The sequence below is a fragment of the Erpetoichthys calabaricus genome, chromosome 9 (genome assembly GCF_900747795.2).
Source record: "Erpetoichthys calabaricus chromosome 9, fErpCal1.3, whole genome shotgun sequence".
Lineage (NCBI taxonomy): Eukaryota > Metazoa > Chordata > Cladistia > Polypteriformes > Polypteridae > Erpetoichthys > Erpetoichthys calabaricus.
In genome coordinates this window covers 76,825,997-76,853,375 of record NC_041402.2, presented here as the reverse complement: position 1 = coordinate 76,853,375, position 27,379 = coordinate 76,825,997, and the positions used below count along the sequence as shown (strand labels likewise).

Here is a 27,379-nt window from a genome sequence, read left to right as displayed (position 1 = left end):
CACAACAAATTACACTCGGTTGAAGTATTCATTTTAGATGCACGGAAAAATATGAAGAAACTCCTAGGTATTTAAGTGCACCATCCTGCACAAAACAAAGAGAACCTGGAAGACTAGAATAAAATGACAACAGTGCCGTTTTGTAGGCGGATGGGCGTAGCAAGGCCTGACCCCACCCCTCCGCCACAGGTGTGAACAGCAAAGAACCTTCGATACGCATGCGTGCAGGAGAGCAGTAGCTGTCTATAACTGCTGCTGCCCGTCATTAAAAGAAGCCCGTGTATATACAGTACTGTATATTTGTTAGTCACTCAGTAAGTATAGCAGGTGTCTTAAGTAGCTAACTGAAAGAGTGCACTTGAGTTTTGATTTCGTGTATTGTTTTTGCACTCTATGCAACGTTTATTATTTACGTGCAGTATAATAGGCGCAATTAATTGTAAAGAGTTAAGTGAAAATCGCTTTACCAATGCTGTAGCGCTACTTTTTAAAACTCTTTCGACTTATTCAATGTATGTATATACTGAAACAGTTTAAAAGAAGGAGTAAACGTTTTCTGCCTTTGTTACTGAGATTGTTTCTCTTTGGGAGTTTCGATCGACGTCAGAGTTTCGGTATCTGTTGCGTATGGCAGGTCTCCTGCTTTTAATAAGAACCGAAGAAGAAAAAATAAATATTATTGTTCAGCTTTTTGTTGATCGTCTCAACATAAACGTTTGTGATTTTAGTCAATAATCGACATACAGCTTGGTGAAATCCTACCAAACCAATCGTGTGCATTGTTCGTTTTACAGATAATTTGCGGTTGGATGGTAGTATTGAAAGGTCAGGCAGGTTGTACCAGAGAATGCCAGTTTGATTTTTATTTTTCTGTCTTACTCTTTTTTTTTTTCTTAGCCTAGAGATGTCAGAAAGAGAGAGAAGTTCGGATCGCGACTCTTACCGGCCTCGGAGCCGTGAGAGAGACCCAGAGCGTGGCAGAAACGCGCAGAGCCAACACAACAGGGACTCTTCGGGAGGTAGGAGAAACCGAGACAGACACCGGCCAGACGAAAGGTACAACGGAGAGGACCGACGGAATGGCCACTCGGCAGAGCGAGAGAGGGAGCGGCGCTACAGATACGAGCGCGACTCGTCGGGTAGTCGTTACAAGTACAGAGAAGAAAATGAAGCGCCGTACCCTGAAGACCCTCCGCGGTATAAAGACCTTCACGTAAACAGAGCGGAGCCCCGCCACTACGCGGAGAAGTAAGAACCTTTCCTGTTTGGTTTCTATTCACCTCGCTCAGTATGATCAGGTCACCATGCTCGCCTTTAACTATTTTTTGCCCGTACATGTTCGAGATTGAATTTTATTTAAATGTAATGATGGTATTTAAAAAATAATTTTGAATACCTGAAAAGTGCCATTGTGTGCAGATATGGTGACTAAATCACTTCCAACTCTTCAAACTACAGTTCAATACTAGGACGGAATTGTCACGTAAGCACTCCAAGTCACACTATTCACCTATAATTGTACATGCTGTAGAAATGCAAATTTTTTAAATGGCCGGTGCTGTGGTAAAATACTGCCACACATCTCCAGAGACATGGGTTCAAATATGTCTGTGGAGTTTGCATGTTCTCCCTGTGTCTGATGGGCTTTTCTTTGGGTTCACCCGTTTTCTTCCTACATCCCAAATGAGTGCCTGACTGGTGACTCGAAATTGACCCAGTATGACTGTGTGTGAGTATGCCTTGCCAGTGCCCTATTTGGCGGAGGTTGGCACTTTGCACCAAATGCTTTAGGATAGGGCAGTGGCTCAAGAATAAACTACAGATTCTCTAGTTGTGATTTGTAAGACTCTGGATAGATGCAGGAGGAGGTTGGGAGCATGCGCTGACTACAGCGCCTTACCGCACCCACCACACCGTGAACCACCTGGATTGAGGTCCAAGTGCAGCTGTGCAATGGGTGACACCTCAGCACCCCACTGAACAGTGTGAGGTTTTTACAGTGGCTGGATTGACAATCCTGGGTTTTACCTGAAAGTTGGAGGACCTGCTTGCAGGGCTGGATGCAGATTAACGTCCTACAGAGGACGGAACAATTGCAGGTTAAGGGCCTTGCTAGAGTCTCTTCTGGCATTTTTGAGTTTCGAACTGTCAATCTTCACATTGCCAGCACAGATCCCTAGCGTGAGAGCCACCTCTCCTCCCTAGATATAGAGATATATTGGATAGATAGAAGCAACTCCTTAAGTACAAACCATGCCTCTGGTATTAACAGTTTGGAAAACAAGTGTATGCAGTACAAAATGACAATTTCATTTTTGAGTAATCTCATACAGACTCAAAAAGGGTTTGCTGGCATGCAGTGTGTGCAGGGAACTCTACTTGATATTATATGGAATCTGTTTAGAGAGGTTAGGTACAAAAACACATGCACATAAACCTGCAAAATGGCACAAGAGCAGGTGTATCTGTGTAAAATGCTCAAAAGCCCATTTTTGATAGTGGATGCTGACCCACTCATAAAGCAGCTTGCCAAACCAAAACACAGGTTTTGGAAGATGTGACAGGTCATTGAAGGTTCTACTAACTGGGTCGAGGATCCCTTTTTTAAAAGGGTGAGGCATATTTGTTTTAAAATTGAAAAGGGACCATACCTACAGTAGGTGTAATGAATCCATTCATCACTGTCATCTGTGAGAAATCGCTCCGGTTGACACTGCCACCCTCTCTGGTTGTCAGAGGTGAGACGTGAACCCAGAATGCTTGAATCATAGCCACCAGTTCAACTGCTTGACTAAACAATCTCATTTAGCCAGGGACAGATTTGGCCATTTTTTCTTGTGACACAGCATTCCTGCAGAGTGGCTGTCACCAGTGGCATAGCAAGTCCAGCAGCGAGCTCCCCTCCACCATATAATATTAAGGAAAAGAAATATAAAGACTTCAAGAATTAATGTTTTAATAAAATGGTATGTTTAACCGAATATAGTGTCTTTGAAATAATTATTTATATATCAAATATTTCATTTTCGTGTAAGAAGATGACCCTATAAATAAGTTATTTGAGAAACGCGAGTAGGCCATGTAAAATTAAAATATTGGGTAAAATATTTGTAGGTTATCCATCCATCCATTTTCCAACCCGCTGAATCCGAACACAGGGTCACGGGGGTCTGCTGGAGCCAATCCCAGCCAACACAGGGCACAAGGCAGGAACCAATCCCGGGCAGGGTGCCAACCCACTGCAGGACACACACAAACACACCCACACACCAAGCACACACTAGGGCCAATGTAGAATCGCCAATCCACCTAACCTGCATGTCTTTGGACTGTGGGAGGAAACCCACGCAGACATGGGGAGAACGTGCAAACTCCACGCAGGGAGGACCCGGGAAGCGAACCCAGGTCCCCAGGTCTCCCAACTGCGAGGCAGCAGCGCTACCCACTGCGCCACTGTGCCGCCCATTTGTAGGTTATTTATTAATTTAATTGAATGGACATTTAATGCAAAGTAATTTAAAACTACTACTACATTATTTTTTTTTTTTTGAGTGGGCACCTTGGTAGAAGTGACCACTTTGTTGTTGTTGTTTTATATGCTATTTTACAGTACATCATTAACGTGTATGGTAATATTAATGACAGAATGCACACATTGAATTTTATTTTATTCAATATTTCACGTTTTACAATTTATAAAATTGTTATAAATATGTTACTCTAATATCACACAAACTATTCATCCATCCATCCATTTTCCAACCCGCTGAATCCAAACACAGGGTCACGGGTCTGCTGGAGCCAATCTCAGCCAACACAGGGCGCAAGGCAGGGAACCAATCCCGGGCAGGGTGCCAACCCACCCACATACCAAGCACACACTAGGGCCAATTTAGAATCGCCAATCCACCTAACCTGCATGTCTTTGGACTGTGAGAGGAAACCGGAGCGCCCGGAGGAAACCCACGCAGACACAGGGAGAACATGCAAACTCCAAGCAGGGAGGACCCAGGAAGCGAACCCAGGTCTCCTAACTGCAAGGCAGCAGTGCTGCCACCGTGCCACCCATAAATATCACAGTATGTTAAGTATTGCACATGATATGCTTATTACACTAATGAAATTACAAAATCAGGCAATAATTCACTTCAATTAAAACAAAAAAATAGTGCAAAGTTATTGTAGAGCTGGCAGGCGCAGAAACACAAAAGAATTTATCATACCTTCAATTTCATTCACTAGAAGCAATATACAGTATGCACACGAACTTACCCATACTGTAGATCCACTTCATTCTGCACCTTGCTGCCTTCCATTAACAATACACATGGATCCATCTCTTTCACAACTTTAATTGCTGCCTTCCAAAACTACTATGTTCCGTTAAAGTAGTGTACTCCCAATAACACTTCTTCACATGCTGCGTAACAAATAAAATAATATTGATACAATTTCAGAGAAGACTGGCCCCAGTGCAAGCGAAAATTCACTGTTTTTATATTCTGCATTGCGCATGTGCCTGACTTGTTAACTGAATTTCCACAGTATACTGCAGTGTGTTGCTTCTCAGCTTGCTGCCCAGTCACTTCCGCTGCTACCCGACCACCCTCTGTTATTTCAAAGGTAGGATTGTGTCCAGTGATTTGAAAACATATGGCTTCAAAGTGTATGACCAATTATTAGGGCCGGATTAACTAACTTGGAGGCACATAGGCTGATGCCAGCTTTGTGCCCCCTTTGACCTTTCTGTTAATGCAAACTCCCCACCTCTCTGTACCTTACCTTTTTGGTGCTGACCCACAAGCATGAAATACAAATCACTGTGTGGTACTTGATGCACACAACATTGCTTTTAACATACCAATGCAAGAGTCTGTTATGGGCCGTAGACCTGTGCACTGTCACCAATCTGAGTTTTAGACGAACAATATCATAACCGCAACATTGACTGAACGAAGAAGCAGTGAGAATAGTTGTAAACATCGCAGTGTGAGCAACAAGGTCACTTCCGCCAATCTACAAAGTGGCCTACTGCTGTCTGGCCAGTCTACCCACAATACCTACAATCCCTTTGGTGATTGCACAACATAACATAGCTCAGTAGTAAAGTACAGAAGATTTCCCTGCTTTCAATAGGTTTTTTATTCTGGTGCTCTTAGTAGAAAACTCTCTTTTATGATTCCAGTGAAAGCTTGTGGTTGAAGGGTCTTGGTTTCAGGTGGCAGCAGTGTTAGACTGTTGAGTCTTTCCTGTTGCATTATTGACTTCAGTCTATTTCTTGCCATAGCCCACTGTGGTAAGAAGTGCTCCTCATTGGAATTCGTGACATAGAATCGGAGATGGACTGGAATCAGAAATTGGCTGTGGACTGTTGTCCAAACTGGCATGCCACAATTGGCCAGGCACCAGCTATTCTTGCACCTTTCAAAGCAAACGCACATACAGTACTATTCCCTATTGATTTCTAAGTAAAGTAGTGTAGTGCACTCAGGTTCTCCGGTTCAGTCCGTCACCCCCAATCTTCAGGTTTTTGTTTTTGTTTCAGTCGGTTTCCCACTTAAGACATATTACCACCTTTGTATAATGCCAGGGTTAAGTTGTCTGCCACATTTTCATTTTCTACGTGATCATCTATTTCTTTACTCTAGTGCTTCTTTTTGATAAATGTTACAATATCATGCAGTCCGTGTCCTCGTCTCGATTTAAATCCAATGAGATTTGTTTTTCACAGTTTCTATCTACAGTAAGTTAAATTCTGTTTGCTTTGATCTAAATCCAGCAGAGGTCTGCCTTTGCTTTCTTTTATCTAATCTGTAATCTACAACAGTTTGTGCATGTTCATGATCTATTCGAAGTGTATTATTCGGGAGCTTTTATTTCTTATACCACTTTTTCACTGGTATTGCCATTAGGTGATTAAAAATAGAGATCTCCAACTAATAAAAATGTTTAAGAGTTCCGACTAGATTTTTATGTCAATAAATCCTTCATAAGACCGGAACGTTATGGCTGAATATTTGCTTTCTTGATCTTGCTTCCTGGCTTTGAGCAGAGCTGTGGTAGTTGAAAATAAATATCTAATTATTCCAATGGCATTTTCCAGCAAGTTAACTGCTTGAGCAATATGTCATGCTTTAATAATAATCCTGGAAAACAAAGCACCTAACCCAGAAAAAAAATGCAGCCTCAGTGAGGAAGAGTGAGAGTTAAAGAAATAAGGAGCCTCTTCCCAGGCTGCCGTCTCCCCTAAATCCTGAGAAAAAGAAGAAGCTCGTTTTACTTTCTGAAGACCAGTAAGCTCACAGCCATATTAAACGTAATTTAATAGTGGCAATTGCAGGCCTACAATACTGAAAATATCCATTTTCAGCTTGATACTTAATCTAAATTTATTTGTGTATTTTACCTGTGCCTGCATCCTTTTTGCTGTTGTATGAAGTTATTTTACTTTATTCCACTTGTAGACATGTTATTTTAAAATGTTTTTGACACATCATTTTAAATAAAGAGAACAATACTTGTCAGTTAACATTCCTAGTTGGTGTCTCAAAGTGCCAGGATGAGCACTGATTCCAAGACTCCTGTCCAGGAGAGATCAGGTAAGGAAACAGGTGGATAATTCATTGTTGCAGGTGAAGGTAATGGAAGATTTTTTTTTTTTTTGGACAAAGTGTCTCATCTTATTGACTATCTGTTGTAGACGTGTAAAGCTGCTCATTTGGACAACTTTGTATTATAAAATGAAGTCTATTTCCTAAAAAGCTGTATATTCAAAATTGTACAGATGTGTATATGGCTACCAAACATGGCCAACAGTGCCACAGTGAATAGGGAGCATGGCATGTTCTTTGGCGTTAATGACAGGGTCATTGCACCATACAAAAACAATAGGATGGAGAAGTTCTGATGACAGATTTGATTTGTCACTCAGGTCAGACCTTCTGATTCACAGTAAGATGTGGATTAAAGTTGTCTGTGTATAAGTGCCTCCTATGATGGGCTAGCAAATTGTCCAGGATTTATTATCTGCCTTGCACCACATGCTGTTGGGATAGGCTCCAAAACTGGATTGACAGGTAGCACTGTGTTCTTTCAGGACTGCATTGACGTTAATTTAATTTTCCTTTGAAGTCCTTTTTTTTTTATATAATATATAATAATTATTTATTGATAGGCGCCTTTCTGAACACTCAAGGACACCGAATAATACATAAAACACACATTATAACTAAAAAAAAAAAAAAATCGGAGCAATTGTAATTAAAGAGAAAAAGTAGTCTTAAATGATTTTTAAGTTTTAGATTTGAAAAGTGAAAATGATTCAATAATTCTAAGCTCAGATGGTAGTGAGTTCCAGAGCTGGGGAGCAGAGCAACTGAATGCTCAGCTCCCCATGGTGGTAACACGGATGAAGGGGGCAGTCAAGTGGATGGAGGATCTAAGGATGCGGGAGGGAATGGCAACATGGACGAAGTCAGACAGATATGGAGGGGCAAGATTGTGGATAGCCTTAAAAGTTAACAGAAGAATTTTGAATTGAATGCGGAACTTAACTGGAAGCCAGTGAAGCTGCTGCAAGATGGGAGTGATATGGTGAATAGAGGGGGTTCTAGTAATGATGCGGGCAGCTGAATTCTGGACCAGTTGAAGCCTATAAAGAGATTTGCGAGATAGACCAAAGAAAAGGGAATTGCAATAATCCAGACAAGAAGTGACAAGGCTATGAACAAGGATAGCAGTGGTATGGGGAGTGAGGGAGGGGTGAATACGATTAACGTTACTCAAGGAATTGGAATCCTATTGGGATTTGGGCTAACCAACTTGGAGAATAAAGTCTTAAATTTTACTTGAAATTGTAAAGCACAGAGGCCAAAACGTTTCTTTTTACCTGTGTGTTTTATGATCATACACAAAAGTACTTCACATAAGTATATTTCACACTAGTTCTGTAGCCTGGCCCCAGTGTCACAGTAAGACGTGCACACCGTGCAGGCTCCATTAAATTTCCAACTATATTTTTGCTATAATTCTGCATTTCACTGCATGATATAAATTTTTATGGAAAGTACTAGCAGCAGTGTTGGTGAAGACAAATTTCAAGTGCAGGTTATTGTTTTGTGAGAAGCTAGAAGCTTCTTTGCATTTCACAGGAAGAAACTGACAGAAATACAGTACATCATTAAGAATAAGAAATCTCTGCTCTTGGCCTGTTTGCACCAGGGATGGCCATGGAAATGTTGCCAGTCAGATTATTAGAGGGCATAGTATGGCTTAGGTGCGTTGTGGAAATGGGACTTCAAAAAACATTAATTTTGTGCTAATGGAATAAGATCCTGTGTTGAAAACCTCGGTATGCCATTGTTTTGGAGGGTTACTGGATAAATACTGGTCAGATGTCTCATTATGCATGCAGTACGTCTTTTTCTTGACTATGTGCCATTATATTGTACATTGTTTGAAGAGGACTATGCTTTTTTTTTTTTTTTTTTTCTTTCTTTCTTTTAAACTTTGACAGATACAGTGATGCACCTGTGTTCTCTACTTCAGCCAGACATGAGTATCCACAAGAAGAAATGGAATATTATGAGCCAGAGTCTTCTATAAATCTATTCAACTGTTACAAATGCGGATACTTTTGCACAGGCAGAGGTAAGACATGCGCTCCATCTAGTCACTGTTTCTCTTTTTAAGTGGGGTTGCAGAAGTGGCAAATGGCTTCTCCCAAATTCATTGCTCCTGTCCACCCCTTGGGTGGCACAAATTAAGCTGTTATATGAATACACTCTTTTAAATCAAGTTATTGTAATTATTTTTCCTTGTATTTAAAGCAGTTTACATGTTCTCAAATTGTGAAGTAGTCATAGAATCAACAGATCCACCCAACCCCCAATGATTTATTTTCTTGAATTATAAATTTATTTCCTTTTCAAAGCTGTTTTATCTGATCTATTGTGTATATATATTATCTTATTTGACTAGTATTTTAACAGTTAAGAAACTAACAGAAATATATTCAAGAGCTTCTCCAGCTTTATGTAAATTTTTCTTTTCCCAGGACATTAGTAACTGATAGTATCTACCATACACCATTACCTTTTATCTCTATCTCATGGAGCTCTCCTTAAATAGAATGGATAAAATGGTTTCAGTGTTTGAAGGCCATGTAGGATTGGTACCTGACATAAAAAAGGACACACCTGGGTAAATGAAGGGTACATATTATATTAAAACCAATTGCTTCTACAGATGTGTGATCATTGAGATAACTATACAGTGGACATCTCATGATACAGAAGGCATGCATAACAATGCTTGGTAGATTTAGTTTCTTATTATGGTGAGAATATGCAGAGGAGGAATGAATGCATGCTAACATTTTTTCTGGTAGGGAAGTCGTGGAAAAAGGACAACTGTGGACTAGGGCACAGAGCAATGGGCGACCAGATTAAATCAGAGCAAATGTTAATGTAAGACGCAAGTTTGATTAGGATCTATCAATCTTGTAGTCTTATCAATCCTGCACCTAAAAATGCACTGTGTGACCAGATCACGGGCATCTGGTCAAATGAGTCATCACTTACCTTGTACTCGTCTGTTATGTGTGGTGAACACCAAAAGTAGCCTTGGAGTTTTGGTGCCTCTGCAGTGGCACCAGGTGTATGGTTTAGGCCCCTCAGCTTTGCTCTAGGGCAAAGATAAATATTGATGAATACAAAATAATTTTGAGTTATCATTTTCCGCTAATGGTGAACAGTTTTTTTTTTTTTTTTTTTTCCCCCTCCCGCTGATTATGTAATCATCCACAATGACAATGCTTCCATTCATAGGACACACATTACCACAGCTGTCCCAGTTCTGCTAAACGGAGTACTTCTGGGAGATTTTTGAGTGGCTCTAAGTACCTTCTCCTAGAATTTACAAGACCAAGAATAATTCATTTTCATTGCTGTTGTATCCATTGTCTATCTGCAGACATTTGCAGCATCTGTGAAAAGGCGGCTCATAAACTGGTGTAAATGTACACTTGGTGGTGGAACGTAATAAATTACATTTACGTTTAGATACTATACTTGATTAGATTATAGATGGGTAGCACAACTAGTTCCTTACAAGATGGGTTGAAATCTAAAAAAATCAACAAAGACCTCCATGGTAACATTTACAGTGCACTGCGTATATCTCCGTTATATGCAATTTGGCAGTGCTTTATGTTTGTGATGTGACAACTATTGGAATGAGAAATACAATGCATTTTATTACTAAAAATGTTTGCGTTATGACCTAACAATTGGATGGACACACAGACAGACAGTCAATTATCCTTTTATTAAGGTGGATTATACTTTTGATCAGTAGTATAAAAATACTTTAAAAAAGTTCCAGAACACCTCAGTTTTTCCAGATTTTCTCCAAATTTAATCAGTTGAAATGCAATGAACGACCTAAAATGGTGAAAAGGTAAGCAGTAAGCTGCCAGTGGTTTAAATTTAAAGTTTAGGGTAGCAAAAACTGAAAAAAGGAAATACCAGAAAATTACAAATGGGCCTTCAGGGAACAACTACTGTACTTGGTTACAACCTTACAGATGTTCTGCAGCAATTAAAGTAAATTGAGCCTTACAAGTTGAAGTAAACAATTTGCACAGGTGTCCCAACTTCTATTGATTACTTAAAGCTGAGTTGGAACAGACTGTTACTACACCCTCTGACGCACTACTCAAACAAGATTCTAGTGATAATTGGAAGAAAATCGCAATTAACACATGAAATGAGACAGATTACCCTTAGAAGTGTAGGACTTTCATTTAGAGATCTTGCTGAAAAAATCAAAGTGTCAGTGAGTATGGTGTGTTGCACAATCCAAAGGCAATTGGAAACTGGAAGATCTGGCAGACCCAAAGTCACAACCCAATCAGAAGACAAGTTTCTGAGGGTCACCAGCTTGTGAGATAGGTGTCATAGCACAACAGCTTCAAGCACAGCTTAACAGTGGTCGAGAAAAGCAAGTCTCAGTTTCTGCTGTGAGGAGGAGACTTTTTCCAGTATGCAGTAGTCCACAGCTGGTACTTCAAGGCCCTATTTTTTTCCTTTAAGGAATGGCGATCTTACTGACACTCACCCTGTGAAACCTGTAGCACAAACTCTCCCCTTCACAGTGTTGTCTGTCCTTCTCCACAACAGGTCGCAAAATAGTTTCCATTTAATTGATGTTTATTGACATCAAACCCATGGATTGGAAGGGCTGACCCTTTAAATTGTAATTTTACTTGAGTAGTATTTTTACTGAAGTACATTTTTATCTATGTAGTAATACTTCTAGTTGAGGAGATATTTTAGTATTTTTTTTCCCACATCGGACACTTATTCAGTACCTATCGTTAATTTCACACCCTTTTTGCCACTGTTCTTTTAGATTTTGCAGATTGTCCTATAATCGGCACTGAACATTGCATTAAATGGTTTGTATTGTGATCAGCTAGAGTTCTGACCTCGGCTACGTCAACTAGCAGGGGAAGATGACAGGTTCTGCTTTGACATTTGAGACACCATGAATATGAATTGGTTGTTAACGTAAATGGGTTTATTTTCAGGTTGTAACTAGCATATCTTGTATGAGCACACTTCCTTCATTACTGGAAGCATATAACAAAAGATTTTGGTTTACACACACCCTTACCACCACTACCATATTAAACAACAGTATGAATTATTTTACAGCACAATGAAATCAAATACTAAACTGCCTGCCAAACCACAACACTAAAATACCTTTAGTTAAAAATTATGATTTTTATAGAGGAAAATAAGACAAATGGCATGAGGAAGATGTACAACAAGCAAAGGTCATTACACTTTGAACATTTTATCTACAAGAATACACAAGTAGACAAAGAATTGTGTGGGGAGCTGAAGACAAATCTAGAAAGGTCACCTCAGAAAAAAAACAAACAAACTTTATATTACGTACTGAGAGTACTAAACGGCCAAAAGCTGACCACATTCATTTGCATCACAGCTAATATTACCAGGAAGGATGGAGAAACTCTGTTTTCTCTCTGTAACTTTCTTAAAGAATATCGTGTTGTATTCATGCCCAGGTTTGATTCTGTGTCATGTACTTGTACTTGTACTTGTATGCTGGTGCTTCAGTAAGGCCTACCTCTTTATGAACAAGAGAAGACAAATGTAGACGATGAGATGGTGTATAAGATAGCTGAATGAAGAAAAAAAAATAGCTTCTGACTTGCATTTACCTGCCGTAAGAAGTGTGCTGGCATATAGACTCTTCCAGTGAAAAGTCGCTCAATATGTCTGAGCATCTGGTAGCCAAAATAATTCTATTAATTAGTGTGGGTCACTCGGAAGACCTAGAGCAGTCTCTAAACAGACAACGAATAGATGCAGGATTCAAAACTAGTATGCTGAATATGTAAGGCAACAGCATTACCTATGGTGCTGCCCTTGAAAAGAAATGGATACTGTAATATTTAATTTGGCTCATTGTGTGTGTGTGTGTAGTGGAATAGCATGCTGTGTAACAATTAGCCCTTTTCACACTTTCTGTATCTTTTTTTTTTTTTTCCCTCCTGAAAGGGCACAGTGAAAGGGTAGCCTCTCTTCCGGTCATCCAAAACAATGGTAGACTCACAAAACACAAGCTTCCGTAATGTTCCTCTACATTCAAATTCTAAACAAAACCTCCTTGCCGGAGTTTCAACAGCTTTCCCGCTGATCAAACACTCGGAAGACAATTAATTCAAGTAATCAAAAGAGATAAAGGACTAAAGTTTATTTTACATTGTGGAAGCACGTTTGGTGCTGGCACTTCAAAGCTGATGAGTGTATGAAGTTTGTGCTCCGCCTTATGACTGATGCTGTGCCAAACACTTTTAATTGAAGAGACTTTGGTGTCCTACCAACACCAGAATCCACTTTTTTTTAAAGAGCAAATGCTTGTCTTGAAATTAATGTTTGCAAGTCTGTGCTGATGAAAAATGGCATACCAAGTATCAGCTCAATAGGACACCACTATGCAGCAGCACCACCTGCTCCATTTTAGTAATATATAAAATTCACTAAGCCGGAAGACAAGTAGCCACCCATGGAAAGCACGCCGGAAGCGGCGTGGATTCACTAAACCGCCGACAAGTAAGACACCAATGGCGCACGCAGGAAGGAGCCACGCCCACCAGCTCTTAGACCATTGGATACGACGACAACTCGCAGAGCCACACCCACCAACTCAGACGCGACGCCTCGAAAAACATGCCGTCATTTCTGTTTGTCTGTGCCACAGTCCACATGCAGCTCTGAGCCACGTTGACTTTTCATTAGTCAACCTCAGTGGAACCTTGGTTCACACAGAGGCAGCGCCAGAGAGAGACAGAGGCACACACAGGTAGCCCGAGAGAGAGCCGCGCACACACACAGGCAGCGCGAGAGAGAGCCGCGCACACACACGGAGGCAACGCCAGAGAGAGACAGAGGCACACACACAGGAAGCGCGAGAGAGAGAGAGACGCGCAATCCTTTAAAACTGAGGTTAAAACACAATGAAGGAAGCAGTCTTTAAAAACCAATAAGCCCTGTGCCTCTTTTTCATTAGCGTCTCACCTATTCCCTGACCGGCGTCCACCGCATCCGCGACAAACATGCGTCTTCTTAGATGGTCCTGCAGGAACACAGAAGAAGTTTCCCCGCCCACCAACACTCCATTTTCCCCGGCCCGCGTCTACCCTCGCTCTCTAGGCATTCACACTGCCTGCTCATGTGCCTGGGCACAAAAACTCACCGACCACCCAGTTAATCCCTTTTCGTCTGTGCTAGGAGTTCAGATGCACCTCTGAGCCACATTGACTTTTCATTATTCGTTTCGGTTACGAAACCTGACCACATCCACCATCGAAAACCATGGGAGACGAACATCAAAGCCCCGCCCAGAAACGCTACCCCTCCACCAACTCGAACAGCTCCTCAAACACATACTCGCTTTGGTCTGTGCTGCTGTCCAAATCCAGCTGTGAGCCACGTTGACTGTTCTTTTGCCCTCCATGGCTACGGCTTCAAATGTATTTCATGGAAACAACACTTCTTTCAATGTTATAGAGAAAAGCCAAGCAAAATGACACCTTTTATTGGCTAACTAAAAAGATTACAATATGCAAGCTTTCGAGGCAACTCAGGCCCCTTCTTCAGGCAAGATGTAATCAATGTTATAGAAATTCCTGCATCAGGTAACTGTTTGTTTCTATCAGTCGGGTTTTTTTGGAAAAATGTCATTGACGAAACTGTTGCTCTCAAATTTCGCAACATGGCTGTTGGCTTTGTTTGCCAACATCGGGATAATGTCGGCGAGGTGGTCACAAACTGCAACAACTAACCACACAAGGACGCCCTGTCTCTCGAGACATTCACACTGCCAGTCAACGCAGATCAGACACCCAGGCAAACAACACTGAATAATCAATAGCTGCAACTACTTTGCCCGCCCCAACTCCTCACCTGAGTCGGTTTCGTTTGTGTTCAGCACTATTTCCCAAACTTGGTCCTGGTGAACCCCTGTGGCTGCAGGGTTTTGTTCCAACCAGATTCCTAATCATTAATGCCGGTGAAACTCAGTTTTTCAATCCCAGCCGTGTAGCAGATTAGTCTAGCAGACTAGCTGTATGTAATAATCCGAGATGAATGCGTGCCCTCGCGCTGCGTGAAAAGCCAATGTATATTGACTCTAGAAAACATGATCAGCAAGTCTTTGATAGGCTGCAACAAAGATGAAAGAACGGGCACATTTTTTTCACACAAGCTGGGTTTTTGGGTGTTAGTTAATTAGTTACTCGAAGGATTTCAAGATTTAATATGCACAAGTGGTAACACTGTAAAAGCAGCCCAAACCAGAAAAGACGGCTGGCAAAAAGTGACCAACAAATTAAACGCGTGTGCATTGTACTTACTGAAAGCAGCGTTACGGATTTTGCAAATGTTCATTTTTTTCCCTCTGCTTAAAAAACATCAAAAAAGCGGTGTGATAATGCGGCGTATACTACGCCGCATGTTGGTATGCAGCGTGTAAAAGTTTGTTTGTCGCGGATAATTGCCTTTTATTTTAACACGAAGACAATTTCCTGTTAGATTTGCCTTTGCCATGACAATTAATAAGGCAAAGGGCTAAACTTTCAAAAACATGGCTAGCGGGTCATGCGCTCGCACTGATTACGTCCCTGCCTTTGTTCAACCCCCCATCCCCCCACCCCCCCCCTCGGTACTCCCATGGTCGGGTGACCTGGTGGATTATATATAGAAAAGCAGCCAAAACCGCAAACAACAATGAAAAGTCTATGTGACTCACAAGTACATGTGGACTGTGCAAAGAGGAAAACGACTCGGGTGACGAGTTGGGTGTGGGCACATGAAATGTTACTTTTCTTGGTGATTTATTACATTTCCGATTTTTCAAATGTTAATTTTCTCTCTGTGCTTAAAAATCATTAAAAAAGCGGCCTGATTATGCGGCGTATGGTACGCCGCGGGTTGGCTAATACAATTTAGCATAACTATGATGCAAGTCATTTTTTTTTTTTTTCTATCGATATGAATCACAAATGTAAAACCACATCTAAAGCTATATGTCCAAGTATTTCATGGCATGAACTTAGTAACTTCTACACAACAAACATGAAAAAAATGTTTGAAACAATACAAAGATAAATGGTCAATAACTAAACAAAAATCAGATAGGTCAATTTATAGGGTTACAGCTAATTTATCTTGTTTATTCTGCATTGAAATACACTGACATCAGCTGAATCAGTGTGCACCAACATCTCTCTCTCTCTCTCTCTCTCTCTCATATATTCATATATAGTAAAAAGAAGACAAGACACGCATAAAGGGTTGGGGTTTTCCGGCCCCGTATACTGTAAAAATTGACACTGGGTCCAAAATATTGTACATAACAATATACAGTAGACAACAAGATGGTGCACTGGGGGAATCTTTATGGAGAGGGACCAGAAATGAAAGTGAAGGCTGCTGGGAAGGGACCAAGATGGATGCTGGGAAGCTGACGTCATCATGGACCGACAGATGGAATGCGGAAGTGGTATTGCGTGGTTAGGTGCTGGAGGTGTCTTCATGGTGGTGTTGTTTCTTTCTTTCTGCCGAAAACAAAGAGAGAGAGGTTAGTGCTCCGCTGTTCCCTTCTGGCCTGCAGTTTCACGTAACATTTTGAGTCTTTCCGCGGCTCCCTAAGCGCGCGTGCGTGACTAATATATATATCTGCGGTGGGTTGGCACCCTGCCCAGGATTGGTTCCTTGCCTTGTGCCCTGTGTTGGCTGGGATTGGCTCCAGCAGACCCCCGTGACCCTGTGTTCGGATTCAGCGGGTTGGAAAATGGACGGATGGATGGATATATATATATATATATATATATATAATATATATATATATATATATGATATAAAAAAATCCAACATCTGTCTGCCTGCTTTTCACTAGAGAACTACTTAACAGATTTAGATCGAGTATTTCTCTATAATTTGCTTGAACATTCTGGTTAATTTTGAAACTCTCATCGCGCGAAGTATCATATTTCACGCAGGAGGGGAGGGGTTAGCGTGACATCTGAAGAGGGGAGCTGAGCAGGGCCTTCCTCACTCACGCGCCAGCCTCTGTACGAATCGGTCTACCTCTGGCTACGTATTGGAGTGTACCTTGTCTCGGCTTAGCTAGTGATACCCATTTGTTTATTGATTTTTAAAGTTTGTCCCGTTTCACTACTACTTGGGCGGAGCTGCAGTTAGTTGAAACAGTTAGCATACTGGCATAAGAGACTTAACAAAACATACCTAGATAATTATAAAGGAATTCTGCTATGACTTGGTTCAGTTTTGATGCTTTTGTTGTTCAGTGCTTTTCAAGAATTCTTCTTGCATTTCTAAAATTGATTACTGGAAGTAAAAGGAGAGAGGTGAAGTAGACATGATCCACAACTAACAGAATGTACCCATTTGTGGAAATGGGCAAGTGTTTCTGCCTTCCTTCCAGTTCTGCCAAGACACTCCAGTTGTAGTGTCAAAGAAATGAACTAAGCAAGTTCAGGAAATGGATGTGTACATTTTAAAGAAACGTATTTATATGATTTAAGCATGTACCTGTGCTTAAAGTACAGTGGGTAATCCCCGAGGCCAGTGACATTAAGACCTCAGGAGAATTTATACTAACACAGTTTTGGCTAATAAAAACCGTAATCATACTTTGTTTTTGGCGTTTCATTAAAATATATACAGGTGAGCCAAAATGAAGTACCACATTTCTCAATGTCATTGCACGAGGTAAAGGCAGACGAGTGGTATGGGGGAGAGGGGGTTCTTTGGTAGGCGATCCCTTGTAGTTTTCAGTCAGCAACATGCCTTGGTCCAGTGCACACCGTGCTTTCGGTGTCTACGCGTTCTTCAAAAACAACAAATCCATCATCACTATGCAACGTGCCTTCCGAATGCACTTCAGCATTTTTCCTAACGGTGACGTCCCAAATCAGAAAACAGTTCTTCAGTGGGTGGCTAAATTTAGACAGACGGGTACAACATTGAACAGAAAATCTCTAGGCCATCCTTGGACTGTACAAACAGCTGAAAACATCCATACAGGCATCAGTTTTGCAGTCTCCTATATGTTCAGTGCGCAAACATGCTTCTGCCTTAGGCATTTCCAACACGTCATTGAGGAGGATTTTGCATGAGGACCTTAATCTCCATCCATACAAAAAGATGGTAGTGCTCATTGAACTCACTGAGAGAGACCAGGAGGGCTGTAGAGAGTTGTGTGTGAACATTCTGCAAACCGTTCATTGAGATGCCATCGTCATGTGCAGTGACAAGGCACATTTCCATTTGAATGGTGGCGTAACTAAGCAAAACTTTTGATACTGGGCAGAAACCAATCCTCGTAAACCTCATCAGAGACCCCTGCACAGTGAGCGTGTTAGTTTGGTGCACTGTTGCAGAATTTGGCATTGTAGGCCCTTACTTTTGTGAGGAGGGGGGAGCAATGGCTACCATCACTTCAGAACGTTGCATTGAAATGCTAGAGAACTTTTTGCAGCCCCAACTGGAAGAAGTGGATGTGGTGGATGCCTGGTTTCAACAGGATGGAGCAACAGCTCAAACAGCGCAGAGATGGTTCCAGGGGAAGCTGAATTCCCTATGTGGTGATGACGGGTGGCCTTCACTTTCTCCTGATCTTCCTCCATGTGATTTCTTCTTGTGGTGCTATCTCAAGTTGTAGGTAAACACACATCGACCTCAAAGGACGCTATTTGTTACAAAATTGCAGCTATTCCCCTTGAAATGGTCGAACGAGTCATGAGAGTGTTCACAAATCGTCTCGAAGAGCGTATTGCTAATGATGACCACCACCTTGAGGACATCATTTTTAAAACATGGTGAAAAATGATCTATTTTGTATACCCTTTCTTGTGTCATAATGATTTTTTATTTTATCTTGTAGCATTTTTGTAGAATAAATGTGGTACTTCTTTTTGGCTCACCCTGTATTATGTATCTAAGCAAGATGAGAAAGAACCACAGTAAAAGTGATGAGTGTCTAGGAGGTAGTTGACCCCAGAGCCAAAGTGTGAGGGAGACTGAATGTTGCCCCAGAGGGGATTCACAAGGAAGGTGGAAAGTGGGTGAGCCAGCAGACATCAGGTTTACCAGATTTGAATGAAACTCTCCAATGAGAGAAGAGGATGTGAAATGAGCAGTGGGTAGGATGAAGTCGGGAATGCAGGTGCATTCTTCCTACATTCCCATCTGCTATGCACCCTGAAAATGGGAAAGGTGCTAGATAAATAAAATGTAGTATTATTACCATTAATGGTGTTGCAGGACATTTCCTAATGTGACAACGTCTAATTTTAGAACGAGCTCAGGCATTCTTTGGTACTGCACTCATATTAGTATTTCTGTCGTTTTCAGCCTGTCACTTAAGTTGTACTACATTAGGCTAAACTGTCATGAATATGACGTTCTTGGGTGCTGTCATTCTTTTGTATTTGATTTGTGTATTTTTATGCTGTTTCTGGTGTGTTTTTATTTAGTTTAATTTGTGTATGTTTTCCTGCTGCTTCATCCAGTGAGAATTCTTACGCATTGCCATCTGAGTGTAATGTTACAGATTTAAAAACAATTTTATTGCAAAAAAATTGTTACATTTATAAAATGCAAGTCTGTTCACCCCAGAAGTACTCTTAGAAATTGTTGTCTGTGAGGTCCGTCAGTACATCAGTTTGGCTGTTTTCAATCAGTGGTAAGTAGTTTCATGATATGCTTTGCGTATTTCATTTTTGTATTTTACAGGTTTACAGGGTCATTGGTATTTTAAACAAATTGATTTTACGTACTTTATCAGTGATGGCATGTGAGGTACTGTACATGACAACAAGATCATCCGCTCATTTCATTTTCATCTGCACTAGATAAGAGGTTTTGCCTTGTTCCTCAGAAGTAACAATCTTAATAATAAAGAAACAAATCAACTGTTTGGATTGAGAAAGCCTGATAGATGTACAAATCTACACCTTGCTATCTGCACATTACTCTACCCTGATAATACAGAAGGCCTCTGCATGTTTTCAAAGATGGCATATTCTGCTGCTAAGTGTTTCTCTTTTAAAACGCACTGCAATCATTAAACGACTAATAAACTGACACAAGACTAGAGTGAACACGCGTGGAGTGGGATTTCAGATGCACTGCGTAGAGTTTCCCCGTTTGGTACCACTTTCTGAAGCACCCTCTCTTTCACTCGCACCTTTCAGTCTATGACTGGAAGGGGAGCAGTTTGCGGCAAGCTGCTGATTGTTTTGTGATGAGCTATAATCCATTACTAATGCTGCATATGTCTTCCAGTTTTCAAAATGGATTTTTATTATTTTCTAATAATGTGCTAATTAAGAATTACTGTTTATTGAACGGCACAGAATTTAGGAAAGGGGATGTTGACGAAGAGCAGGTTGCAGCGCACTCTTTATTATTTGGGTGTTTGTTTTTGGTTGCCCTTTGTCATTGAAGAAAAAAAAACTTAACAAAATTACAATAAATTCACGGCAGTTAGATTTAATCAAATGGATCAATCTTGGTTTGAATGGATTTGCTCTTACTGTCTGTTATGCCAGAGTGGAGCACAACAAGGATTGTGTTGAAAATTAGCACCGTACAAGCAAAAAAATAAACCTAGAAATCACAAATACAGCAAGATAATAAAAACTAGTACAATTAGACATGAATCGAAGGTGAATTCAAAAGAGTGAGAATCTAAACTTGCATCGAACCAAGTGGGTTAAAATAACAAATGATGGGGTGTGTGAACTGAAATGAAATTAGCAATGCATCCTGCACCAGATATTGCAGCCATGAACTAGAGTAAGCTAGGAGAAGACTGAAGGGATGCATTGAAAATTGTGCTAAGCTTTCAATGTTTTAGTCTTTCCATGTAGAGGTAAGTTGTAGTGTTTGTAACTGATGTCTGTCACCCTTCCAGGCAGTGGAGGGCCTTCAATTAACCAGATTGGCTCCTCTGTACATGGAGTGATTGGTTTTCAAAACAATTGTGGTTTGAACTGGTGCTACACTTCCTCTAAAATCTAACCAATGTAATTTTATTTTTTTGTGGGTAGTGGTATTCTCGATTGGCTCCTCACTGTTGTTGACTGGATGGTGTGCTGGGCTAATACAGTTATCTAAACTTGCCAGCACCGCAGCACATCTTTGCAGAAAGTAAACGATTTAACACTGACTCTCACACCGAAGGATTTAACACACAAAAAAGCAACCTGTCGTGATGGGTGTGGCTCGGCTGCCGGCTCACTTGAGGCTACAATAAATGGAATGTGGAACTTCTTGTTTTCCGAGCTGTTGTCTGAACAAGTGCTTAGTACTTCATCCTTGAGTCCTGCTGTCGTAAAGCACAGAAAAAGAACAAGCAGGTGCTGGGGAATGCTAATATATAGTAACAAGTGTCTGCTTTTATTATAAAAACACTATCTGCTTCAGTGTTTTCATTAAATATTTTCCATTTCCAGTAGTTTATCTACTACTGAAACTTGAAGGAGGATCAGTAGGAGAAGTTACTGTCTCTTTTGCTGTTCATTGGAACAGTAGCCGAGGTACTTGAAAACCTGAGCTTTTTGGGGGGGCATCTTCATCAAGACTGTGCTGATTGAAGTGCCATCATCTTTAGCTGCTTTACATTTTTTTTTTTTTCATTAATTGCCTGTAATTGCTTACCTGCCTCTCACTGTGTTTGCGCAGTTTAGTTCCAGTTTCTCCCCCTGATCCCAAACCATCCTTTTACTTCTTAGAGGTGCAGTAACAAATCTAGAAACAAAGCAGACCACCTTGCAGCCTAAAGGTTGTGTATTTTTTAGTGTAAAAAAAAAAAAAAAGTTAGAGCCCCTGTCAAGTACGGCATGGCAAGGATCCAAAGTGTAGGAATGAATTGGCAGCAAATGCACCAATCCCAGCAGCCCGAGTAGGCGTGGCACCGCTTTTAGCAATGCAGCTTCACAGCAGCTCGAGTTCTCATCTGATGAGTTTGTGGAGTTTGCATTTTTCTGTGTGTGTCCAAATCTGTTCCATCTACTGTATGTAATTTGGTGTTTGATTATTGTCATAACCGACGACTCTGAAATGGCCAGAAAGGACAGAGGGTGCCCTGTGATGATGTAATGCCCTGTGTTTTTACCAGATTTTGCCAACATAGATTCTGGTACCCTCCAAGTCCAAAATGAAGGAATGAATGAATGGACAAAAATATAAATAATGCAGTTTAGGGAATTGCAATGCCCAGTTTTGAGTTACAAAAAAAAAAAAAAGTGAAAGATGTCAAAAATACAGTATTGCCCCCAGAATCCGAACACCCCAGAACTCAGAACAACTTGGAATCCAAAATTTGAGCAAATTTTGCCCCTGAATCCGAACACTGCTTTGGAATCCAAACACCCAGCACGTTGTTAGTGTGTATGTTTCCCCTGCGCTCGGGCCACCCATGCGCTTTGTCGTTCAGTTCATTGTCGGAAGCTGTAGTGAAAGCCTCTCGTGTGATTTTTCGCTGCTAATTTTATGCTTTTGTGCCTGTTTTGTGTTATTTAGTGTAATCGCCATGGGTCCTAAAAAGTGTAGCTGTTAAGAGCTACAATTTTTAATTTTATTAATTTACATTTTTAATCAAATATTATTTTACATTAAAATCCAGTGTATTTACTGTTAAAATCATTTTTCATGAGATCCAGGAACGGATTAATCCAGTTTCTATTATTTTAAAGGGGAAAATTGTCTTGGAACTCGAATGGGGTTCTGGAACGGATTAAGTAGGGATTCCAAGGTATCACTGTATAATAAAAAAGACAGATGACAAAAAAATTAACACGTATTAGCTGAGGGCAGTAGATGGGTGCTTTAGAGAAGGTGTGAAATTGGAGATATCTGCTGCTGTCTTAAAGGTATTCCTGGGCCCAATTACATTTCCAGAAACTATCTAATGAATACATATAAATTTAAAAAGAATCCCATCTGTCTATTTTCTTTACCCACTTTATCCAACTCTGGGCCAAAGGGGCATGGGGTCAATTCCAGCAGCACTGACTGCATGGGGCAAGCAAGTTCCATTGCATAATTTTAAGATGTGAGTTCCAAAATCTGCTAATTACACCTTTTGGTAAAATTTAGTGAACACGTGATTGTGACTTTTCATGCAGTTGGTCATGTGCCGAAAATATGTTTGGGCTTCAAAACCTGCTAATTGCAACAGTGTAGCGCTGCAGTTTTAGGGATTTAGTTTCAAAATCTGCTAATTAGGGCAGCCACTCAGCGCCTTGCGTGACGATGAAGATATAGACTATTAACGTCTCGATTTGACATCTGTTCTGTAAATAAACATTTTGGATTTTAGGTTTCTGAAACTTACCACGTACTATTCAGTAAATGAATACTTTTGAAGAGTTTTTCAAATATTTTTGTTAGGATACTAGCTAGACTTATTTTTGTGAAGTTCTTTGTTCTTGATCAGCTTGAGTAAAGATGAAACTTTCTTACAGTAAATCTAAAACATAGCCTTTGGTTAGCGCCAAAACCTGCTAAATATACTTTTTTTTTTTTTCATTTATTTGCAAAAAAATAAAAAAATCTCATTTCTCATCTATACTGTAAATGACATTCACATATGAGGCAAATAACATTCAGCAAATAGAAGTTTCAAAATTTGATTGTAATTTCTTCAAATGTATTTTCCTGTTTATCTTTTGTACTTGGCTGATTTTGGAACTGAGCTCTTCAATTAGTACTGGGAGTAGGGAGGCAGTGACACTAAACACTGTGCCACCATGCACATTGGGAATCCCCCAAAATGAAATCAGTATAGTGCCATATGATTTGTTTGTTTTTTTTTCCTTTAATAAACTTTCAAAATGAAGTCAGTCAGTTATTTTCTAACCCACTTAGTCCTGGACAGGGTTGCAGGGAGGTGCTGGAGCTCATTCCAGGTAGTGTAAGTCACAAGGCAGGAACAAACCCTGGACAGGGCTGCAGTCTTTCACAGGGCAAACACACACACACACACACACACACACTAGGGCCCAATTACAATCGCCAGTTCACCTAACCCCCCCAGTCTTTGGAAGGAAACAGGTGCACCCTGAGGAATCGCAGACACAGACATGGGGAGAACATGCAAACTCCATGCAGGTCTCCTTACTGCCACTGCACCACTCTGCTGCCTACAAAATAAAGTGAAAATCTGTGTCTGTCCTGACTTTGGTGCTAGAAGGTAGGATCTTGATCACAAACTAGATAAATGTGTATACAAGATGTTAATGTGATTTTGGTTTCTGTACAAGACTCATTCCTTAGTAAATTTTACTATTCTTAAAGTCTTATAGAAAATTAATTGGTAATTGCAGGGGACACATGCAACTAAAACATCAAATATTTCACCTGTAAAACTTATTATGTCCATCACAAAAATGTATTCATTTTTTGCGTCTAAAACAAAAATCAAAAACTTTTTGGTCAGTGCAAAGTTTCCATGCCGCTTCCCGACGGCTCCTCTACCTTGACTGCGTGCTAACCACCTCTCTCTTTCTCTCCTGTGCTGCATATAGCCTTGTGCCAGGCTGTGGAGATCCTTATAAACCTGCTGCTCTTGATCTGCGCTGGTGTGTTCTATAGCAACTCTGAGACTTACCTTGACGTAGCCAGCCTTGGTGGAGTATACGCCTACTACTACGGAGGGGCCAACACTTTTACAGGCGCCGAGGCAGAAAAAGTGAAGCAGCTGGACTCCCAGTTCTATCAGCTGAAGCTGCCTGTTGTTACAGCCACCATGGCCTTTGCAGGCGCTCTCCTGGGCTACTGCTGCCTGATGGTGGTTCTGGGTGTTCTACGCATTCCTTTCCGGTGCCCCCCATGCCTGCTTTTGGAGAGTGCCTTGAACATTTTAATTGGGTTAGGCTACATCCCATGCCTGGCCTTTTATTTCCTGAAGTTGCAGGAGGTGTACAACTCTCAGACGTGCCAGGACAGACAGCAGATGTACAGCTCCAAAGGAATTCAAGGATACAGCTGTGGCATGAGCGGGACAGACATTGCAGGAGGACTCTTTGGAGTGATTGGCATTATTGTATTTCCTATTGGCGCCATTCTAGCCATACGAGCTTTCAGGAGGGTGCAGCAGTTAAAGCAAGGACCGCAGGGTGAAGGCTGCTTTTAGAAACGGGGGCATCAAAGACGGAATGAATTGCGGACCAACATCCTAAAACTGGCAGACACACAATGGCAAATGTCAATGTGACTGTCTACAATCCTCTTAGTCAGATTTTTTTTTTTGGGTCCAGTTTTTAAATGTTGTAATTAGAAGGCACGATGTACAGTACTTTATAAAATGTTTTACAATTGTAGTGTGTGCCACTTGAGTCCATCTCATTTAACTCTAATGCATGGACTCTGTCAAGCAAGGGTTTATGATAATAAATATTTCAATGAGTTGAATTCTCTTTGTGATGCAAAAATCTAAATTTCCTTTGATACTTGATGATTCTGTCTGTAGTGTATGGTCATCTAAACATAAATAATGACTTCAATATTAATTTAGAAATTCATTCTATTTAGCATAAAGTTGGAGTGCCCAAGGATGGCCTGATTCCTGCCTTGCTTTGACTACTTGTACCCCTACAAGGGCTAACTCCAGGTCTAATGAAGGACGGACATTTGGAAGGAAATGTGTGCTTAAGTGTACAGTCTCCCACCTTACACGTGTATTTGTTTAAAGAAAAATAAAACACTATTTTTTCTTAAGAATATTTACAGTGAAAGCTGGAGCGAGAGAACATACAAGTATGAAAAGGAAGGTTCTTGTGACAGTTCTCTTCATTGCATATACCGACTGATAACATTCATGGCTGCTGTTAACCCGTCAGTTCATAAATTCACCAAAAGTGTCCTTACTTGGCATTGTCCTCTTTACATGAATTACTGAAGGCAGTTTGGAGCCACGTAAATGGGAGGGCGGTGGACAGTAAACCTCTTGTGTACATTTATGTTCGGAAGAGCCTAAATCGACATGGTTTTTTATAAACTTTGATTCTTTTTAATGTTACAATATTTTATATTTAAAAAGCAAAAATAAAGACTGCTTAATTTTTATGATGATATTATGATTTTAAAGTGCATTTGTTTGAGTAAGCCTGCAGAAAGCTGGGACTGCTGTTTGTCTATATACCCCACTGAGGTGGTGGTGCCTTCTATGGCCTTTTTTTAAAATTAGAAATGTTCCTGTAAATGGCCTTGTCCTGGCCTGGGTTTGTTCCTGCCTCATACCCAGTTGAGCTCAGTTCTCCAAGACACTCCTATTGCACTAAACCTTGTGTGGATGGATTTTATTAAAAGTACAAGTGAACAATCTGCCATTTAAGCGCAGTACTTTACAGACCACAGTTACTTTCTATCAGTGTCACAATTAATTTTTTTTTTTTTTCCTTTTACCTCCATTGTACTTTGTATTAATGAGAAGTGCTTTATATTTGTTGTTTTTGTCTGTCCTGACAGGGGCACTGCAGTTGCTGGAGGTCCTGCTGAATATCTTGGTACTCGTGTGTGTGGTCTCCTCCTTCGTTTCCTTGTCTGGGTTCAGCTCTGCCAGTGCGGGTTTTGCTGGTGGCTCCCTAAGCCTCGACACCATGTCGTACCCGTTCCAAGGTACAGAGTTACAACTGGTGCGGGATCTGGACCAGAAGTTTTCCATTGAGAGAGCACCACTTCTTTATGGCAGCCTAGCTGTATCATTGGGACTGGGGGCTCTCACCTTGGGGATCATGATAGGCAACGCCAGACTACACTCACGCTTCTGGATCTTGTTGGAAATGATGTTCAGTATCATTGCAGCGGCAGCTTATCTTGCTGGCACTGCTGTTTATCTGCATTTTGTCTTACAGATAAACCATACTGATCTCTGCAAACAACGGGCGCAGTTGTATGCCAGGAACGGACTCACTTGGATGAATTGTGAGGTTTCGGGAACAGATGGGGCAGCTGCTTTTTTTGGGTTAGGTCTTGTCATATTTTATACAGCAAGTACTGTACTGGCAGCTCTTCAGTGGAAACGAATTGAAAGATTGGATGAGTAAGATTTTAAGAGTTGTAGTCTCCACTGTAGTCGACTAACCTTTTCAACATTAAGGTTTAAAATGACTCCATTTCAACTTGGAAATTCTGAGAACGTTATGCAGTATTCACTGTATCTGCAAGAGCATACATTCATTTCAATGTTTTACTAAGCCAGAGCCCTGCTCATTTCAATGTATAGACAAAGTACCGGTTTGGTATCACCTTTTTTTCTTCTTCTTTCTTTTAAGAGTATCTGTCAAAACGGTCAAAGCCCTCTACTTAATAGATAGTGGAAGTAACTAGTGGCATACTGTATTCATAATATGTTAATGTTTCCCAGAAAAATCACGTAGTATCTAGCAGTGAAGATGTTTATTTTCCCATTGTCCCTGCTGAACTACAGTGTCGGGACAATTACATAAACCAATACACTATTGTTTATTTACCATGTTTACTGTTAAGCTGGAAGAACCTTACAATGCAAGGTATTGCAATACACATGGAAGATGGTGGACATGTGGATGACTGTTTGTTTTTAGCCTTCTACTGTATGTGAATGAAGCTGTACTACTAGGGTAATGGGTGAATGAGAAAGAGCCACTTTTTAGCACCCATAGCTGTTCCTTATGTTTTTGTATTTTTGTTTGTTGTTCTCCTTCTAAATACTGGCTTCCATGATGATTGACTTTCTTGTTATGTTAGTAAATAGCTTTTTCCAAGCTGCT

The 27,379-nt window shown here is 40.7% G+C and overlaps 1 protein-coding gene across 3 annotated transcripts; it reads left to right on the top strand.

The window, feature by feature from the left end:
* On the top strand, positions 1-27,379 carry marveld3 (MARVEL domain containing 3). 3 transcript variants are annotated; one of them, XM_028809785.2, is made up of 4 exons: positions 1-314; positions 898-1,248; positions 8,516-8,649; positions 26,097-27,379. In XM_028809785.2, the coding sequence occupies exons 2-4, from the start codon at positions 905-907 to the stop codon at positions 26,672-26,674; spliced, it is 1,056 nt and encodes a 351-aa protein (XP_028665618.1). In that variant the 5' UTR covers positions 1-314; positions 898-904; the 3' UTR covers positions 26,675-27,379. The 3 variants fall into 3 exon arrangements, with proteins under 3 accessions (XP_028665618.1, XP_028665616.1, XP_028665617.1); XM_028809783.2 differs by lacking the exon at positions 26,097-27,379 and adding an exon at positions 24,155-25,700 and having other exon boundaries at positions 39-314; XM_028809784.2 differs by lacking the exons at positions 1-314; positions 26,097-27,379 and adding exons at positions 472-718; positions 24,155-25,700.

What these genes read in the sequence shown, in the direction of transcription:
- marveld3 (XM_028809783.2), top strand. Translation starts at nt 905, where the DNA reads ATGTCAGAAAGAGAGAGAAGTTCGGATCGCGACTCTTACCGGCCTCGG. An exon ending in CCCCGCCACTACGCGGAGAA is followed by an intron (nt 1,249 to 8,515) that starts GTAAGAACCTTT and finishes AAACTTTGACAG; the next exon opens with ATACAGTGATGCACCTGTGT. An exon ending in ATACTTTTGCACAGGCAGAG is followed by an intron (nt 8,650 to 24,154) that starts GTAAGACATGCG and finishes TGCTGCATATAG; the next exon opens with CCTTGTGCCAGGCTGTGGAG.